This window comes from Hibiscus syriacus, unplaced genomic scaffold (genome assembly GCF_006381635.1).
Source record: "Hibiscus syriacus cultivar Baekdansim isolate YM2019G1 unplaced genomic scaffold, ASM638163v2 tig00111146_pilon, whole genome shotgun sequence".
NCBI classification, from domain to species: Eukaryota; Viridiplantae; Streptophyta; class Magnoliopsida; order Malvales; family Malvaceae; genus Hibiscus; species Hibiscus syriacus.
Window position 1 is genome coordinate 125,001 of NW_024062997.1, and position 5,870 is coordinate 130,870.

Here is a 5,870-nt window from a genome sequence, read left to right on the forward strand (position 1 = left end):
AATTTCATCCTAAAACTATGACCCTCATTCTAAATTGGACCCCAAACTTTTAAATCTTCCAATGTCATCCCCAAATTCATCCAAATATATAATAATATAGTTTAACCTATTTTTTTCAAACATATAATAATATAGTTTGGCCTAACGATTTTATTAACATGAAACGTGATTAGTATATTCATATAATTTGGGATTAAATTGAAATGTCGAAAAAGATTGGGGATCAATTTAGAATAAAGGATATAGTTTGGGGATGAAACTAAAAATTTTAAAAGTTTGAGGACTAATTTAGAATGATAGCTATAACATAAGGAAGAAATTAGAATATTTAAAACTTTAAGGACTAATTGAAAAAAGAAAATCGTAGTTTGAGGACGTATAATAAAATTAATTCGATAAAATTACTCTTTTATGAATGTTCCTTTCAGTCAACTCTGTTGTGAAAGTCTTACAAGTCAAGTCTTTGTCAAGAAAGTTCCCTAATTTCCTCGAAATTCATTGGAGCTGAGCCAATCAAGCCTTATCGAATTAAATTCAATGGACAATTATAAATGAAATTTAACATTGATAATAATAATTAAAATTTAATAAAAATGTTAAATTTTGATAAGAAAATAGATATTTCTTGAATACTCCAAAATACTTACGTGAACATTTAACTGTTTTAGTACCTACACTTTCAAAAAAAATCAAAACTTAATGTTAATTTTGCACGGGGACAATAGAATGAAACAAAAACTAAACTTTAGATATGGTTTTAAAAAAAATTAAAAGTTAGGTACTAAAATGGACCAAAATAATAGTTTATGTACTAAACGCTTAATTTATCCTTTATTTAATCGATATATAAGCAAACAAAATATTAAAGAGCGACGTATGGATACATTTTTAGACATAAATTGCAAAGACCTTATTTAATACAACAAAGGGAAAATAGAGAGGGCTTGAGATTCCTTAATCAGTGCATTGGCAAATTGCAAAAACTTTGGAATATTCATGCAATTGGGGATTAAATTGAAATGTTGAAAAACATAGGAGTCAATTTAGAATAAAGGATATAGTTTGGGGATTAAACTAAAATTTTCAAAAATTTGGTACTAATTTAGAATATAACCATAATTTAGTGATGAAATTGAAATGTTTACAAATTTATGGACTAATTTAGAAAGAGTATCGTAGTCTGAGGACAAATAAAGGAATTAACTCAATAAAATTACTCTTTTATGCATGTCCTTTCAGTCAACTCTGTTGTAAAAGTCTTACAAGTCAAGTCTTTGTCTTGAAGGTTCCCTAATTTCCTCGAAATTCATTGGAGCTGAGCTTAGGCAATCAAACCTTACTGAATTATATTCAATGGACAATTATAAATGAAATTTAACATTAATAATAATAATAATTAAAATTAAAATTCAATAATAAAATTTTAAATTTGATAAGAAAATAGATATTTCCTGAATACTCCAAAATACTGACGTGGACGTTTTATTTAGGGTTAACTAAACGATTGATTATTTATATTTTTTTGCCCGCTTTTCTTTATTGATTTCAAAAAATATTGTATACTATTATTTTAATTTTAATTTAATTAAGATATGGTCACTTTCTTTTTTATTAATTAAGATGTGATCATCACAGGTTAATTGTTGTTAACAGTTAACAGATTAGGTGATGTGGGTATAATCACATATTCGGGACCTGTTATTTACATATTTTCTCAATTTAGTCTTAAATTTAATAAACTAAATAAATTTAATTCTCCAATTGAATGATGTCATGTGTGATCATTCGGTTGGAGGACTATATTTAGTTTCTAAATTTTTGATCTTTTTATTTCATTTTAAAAATATGATTCTCATTAAATATTTCAATTTAATCTCCAAACTATAACCTGTTAAATTTCGATATATGTAATCCGATATATGTTGATAAACTGTTAAAAATTGTTACATGTCATCTAAATTTATTTTAATTTATTAAAAGTAGGATTAAATTGAGAGATTATGTAAATAATATGGACCAAATATGTGATTATATCAAAATATTTAACTGCATTTAACTCATGGGGACCACATCTTAATTAAATAAAAACGAAATTGATCATATATTATGTTTTCTGAAATCAGTGAGAAAAAATAGACAAAACACAAATATAAGTGACTAATCATGTAGTTAACCCTTTTATTTAATCGATAAATAAGCCAACGGATACATTTTTGGGCGTAAATTGCAAAGACCTTGACTTAATACAACGAAGGGAAAATGAGTTTCCTAAATCAATGCATTGGCAAATTGCAAAGACCTTGGAATATTCATGCAATTGGATAGGCAGGTTTAGTGGCTAGCCCACAAAGACCTTGGGGGTCAGCCACATTCCTTTGCATCCTTATGTACCCATCTTCACCCCAATCCTCCACACCCCATGAATTCTTCACCAACCAATAATCGATACCGTCATCACTCGTTCCGAATCCGACGACGGTGACGGCATGGTCGGTTTTGGTCCCGCAGTTTCCTTGAAAAACACCACTTTTGTAGTGCCTAAAATCGATCCCACTGCCTTCGATGCTGACCACAACCGGTTGGTTCGAGACTGCCTTGAGTAAATATTGTTCGCTGTTGGGGGGTACCGTTCCGTAGTTGCTGATACCGGCGACTTGGGATGCCTGCTTTTGCATGTCACAAGCTCCTTGCGTTTGATGATAGGGATAATTGTCTTCGCTGGTTAATCCATTGTTTTGCATGATGTATTGGAAGGCTGATATCTTGCTACCACCGTTGCACCCATCGTTGTTGCCGCTGCAGTCAAGTAGTTGTTGCTCGGACAGTGAGATCAAATTTCGCGTTTTGATCTGGGTTGCACCCTCCGTCGCCGCTACGGCTGCAAATGCCCAACAACACCCTAACCAAAATGATGACGTTTAGTAGGTTTAAGGGTTTAATTCATGAGCAAAAGTAACTTTAAAGACACAAAAATAAAGTAAATAAAATTAATGTCGATTACAAATTACATCACTCAACTTTCGTTTCACTCTCACAAAACTATCTTACTCCTATTCCGGTCACTCGAACGTAACAATGAAGAAAATTTTTGGGTCATTTCATATTTTTTAAAATAAAATATTTATCCATGACATTGTAAAGTGTTTAACGATGAAGTGATTAAAATAGTAGCAAAACGAAAGTTGAGTATGAAATTTGTACTTTACCTATAAAATTATCAACTAATAAGAATTCAAAGGAGTCACCAACTCTTACCGCATCTGTGCTGGTTCTTAACAGCGGTGACAGCGCCTTCGGTTCTCCAATCCAAGCTCGACGGAATATCCGTAAACTCGGCATATTGAAACACCGTTTCCGTTGAAGCCACCGTGTCGCTAGGATTGACGTCTCCGGTACGAGCCGCGACGAATTCGTCGTGCGTCAAGTCGGAGTACTTGTTGATACTCAGCTTGTAACTCGTATTACCTTCATTATTAAAGTTGTGGACATATTCAAAGTTCTCTTTGAATATCTTGAAACGTTTATCTTTCTCAGCTCTGTCCTTATAAGTTCGGCCATGCTTAACCATCCATTTCTCGTGTTCATCGATGGCGGATTCATGAACTGTCCGAGACATCGCCTGAGATACCAAAATCCCAGCAATCAGAAACAAGACGATGTTTGAATCAGACATTGTTTTTACGACCGGAACTTTTGGTAAGAAATTGCGAAGTTGTGAAGAACTCAGCACCCAACGTTGGGTATTTATAATAAAAATATATTTAGGTAAATTACACATTTAGTACCTAAACTATCAGTTTTGATACATTTTGTACCTAAACTATCAATTTTGTCCCGTTTTAGTACCTAAACTTCCATTTTTTCAAAAGCATACTTAAAGTTTGGTTTTTGTTTCATTTTAGAACCCGCCTTTGAAAAAAATATTTTTTTTTTCATTTTAATACCCCGTTCAAAATTTAACGTTAAGTTTTGAAAAAAAAATAGAAAGTTTAGATACTAAAATGGACCAAAACTTATTTTTTAGGTATTAAACGTGTTAAAATTTAAACTGTAGGGTACTAAAATGAAATTAAAACTAAACGTTATGTATGATTTTGAAAAAATTGAAAGTTTAGGTACTAAAACTGATAATTGAAGTACTAAATACATAGTTTACCCTAAAAATATTCTTATTTAAATTTAGGGTGAATTACATGTTTAATACCTAGAGTATCAATTTTGACCCATTTTAGTACCTAAACTTTCATTTTTTTTAAAAATACCTAAAGTTTAGTTTTTGCTTTATTTTAGTATCATATTCAAAATATAACGTTAAGTTTTGAAAAGGAATTTGAAAGTTTAGGTACTAAAATGGACCAAAACTGATAGTTTAGATAATAAATGCGTTAAGTTTTTAATGGTAGAGTACTGAAATGAAACAAAAACTAAATATTAGATATGATTTTAAAAAATTAAAAATTTAAGTACTGAAACGGGCCAAAACTGATAGTTTATGTACGAAATATGCAATTTGTCCTTGAATTTAAGTATAGAACATTTTAAAAACCAATCACGGTTTAATTAATGAACACAAAAGATAAGTTTTATGAAAATAAATATCTAAGTTGTTTTCATATGTAAAACTTCCTAAATTGACAAATAAATATCTAAATTGTTTTCATTGACGAATACTAACAATCTTTCTATATCATGAATAACTTGCGCTTTCAATGAAAAAATAATATTTTTTTATAGAATTGAAATCTGAGATTAGTATATTAAATTATTTAATCACTTGTAAGAGATGAAAATTAAAAAAATTAAATCTGAGATTATAATATGGGTTGATGAAAGATATTATAAGCAGGTATAGACGTAGGATTTATGTTAAGGGAGGTAAACCTGAACTTATAAAATTTTAGGGGGAGAATTTAAACTTATAAAATTCCAGAGGTCAAAACAGATATTTGATAGAAAATCATTAAAAAAATCTAAATTGTTTTCATTGACGAATACTAACAATCTTTCTATATCATGAATAACTTGTGCTTTCAATGAAAAAATAATATTTTTTATAGAATTGAAATCTGAGATTAGTCTATTAATTTATTTAACCACTTGTAAGAGATGAAATTTAAAAAACTTAAATTAATTTCAATTGAAATCTGAGATTATAATACGGGTTGATGAAAGATATTATAAGCAGGTAAAAACGTAGGATTTATGTTAAGGGAGGTAAACTTGAACTTATAAAATTTTAGGGGGAGAATTTAAACTTATAAAATTCCATGGGTCAAAACAGATATTTGATAGAAAATCATTAAAAAATCTAAATTGTTTTCATTGACGAATACTAACAATCTTTCTATATCATGAATAACTTGCGCTTTCAATGAAAAAATAATATTTTTTATAGAATTGAAATCTGAGATTAGTCTATTAATTTATTTAATCACTTGTAAGAGATGAAATTTAAAAAATTTAAATTAATTTCAATTGAAATCTGAGATTATAATATGGGTTGATGAAAGATATTATAAGTAGGTACAGACGTAGGATTTATGTTAAGGGAGGTAAACTTGAACTTATAAAATTTTGGGGAGAGAATTTAAACTTATAAAATTCCAGGGGTCAAAACAGATATTTGATAGAAAATCATTAAAAATCTAAATTGTTTTCATTAACGAATACTAACAATCTTTCTATATCATGAATAACTTGCGCTTTCAATGAAAAAATAATATTTTTATAGAATTGAAATCTGAGATTAGTCTATTAATTTATTTAATCACTTGTAAAATATGAAATTTAAAAAATTTAAATTAATTTCAATTGAAATATGAGATTATAATACGGGTTGATGAAAGATATTATAAGCAGGTACAGACGTA

The 5,870-nt window shown here is 29.0% G+C and overlaps 1 protein-coding gene across 1 annotated transcript; it reads right to left on the reverse strand.

Moving 5' to 3' along the window:
• Window positions 1-2,150: 2,150 nt before the first annotated feature.
• On the reverse strand, window positions 2,151-3,735 carry LOC120154686 (zingipain-1-like). The gene is made up of 2 exons (XM_039166350.1): window positions 3,256-3,735; window positions 2,151-2,899 (listed from the first exon to the last, which is right to left on the reverse strand). The coding sequence occupies exons 1-2, from the start codon at window positions 3,671-3,673 to the stop codon at window positions 2,310-2,312; spliced, it is 1,008 nt and encodes a 335-aa protein (XP_039022281.1). The 5' UTR covers window positions 3,674-3,735; the 3' UTR covers window positions 2,151-2,309.
• Between the last annotated feature and the right edge of the window lie 2,135 nt (window positions 3,736-5,870).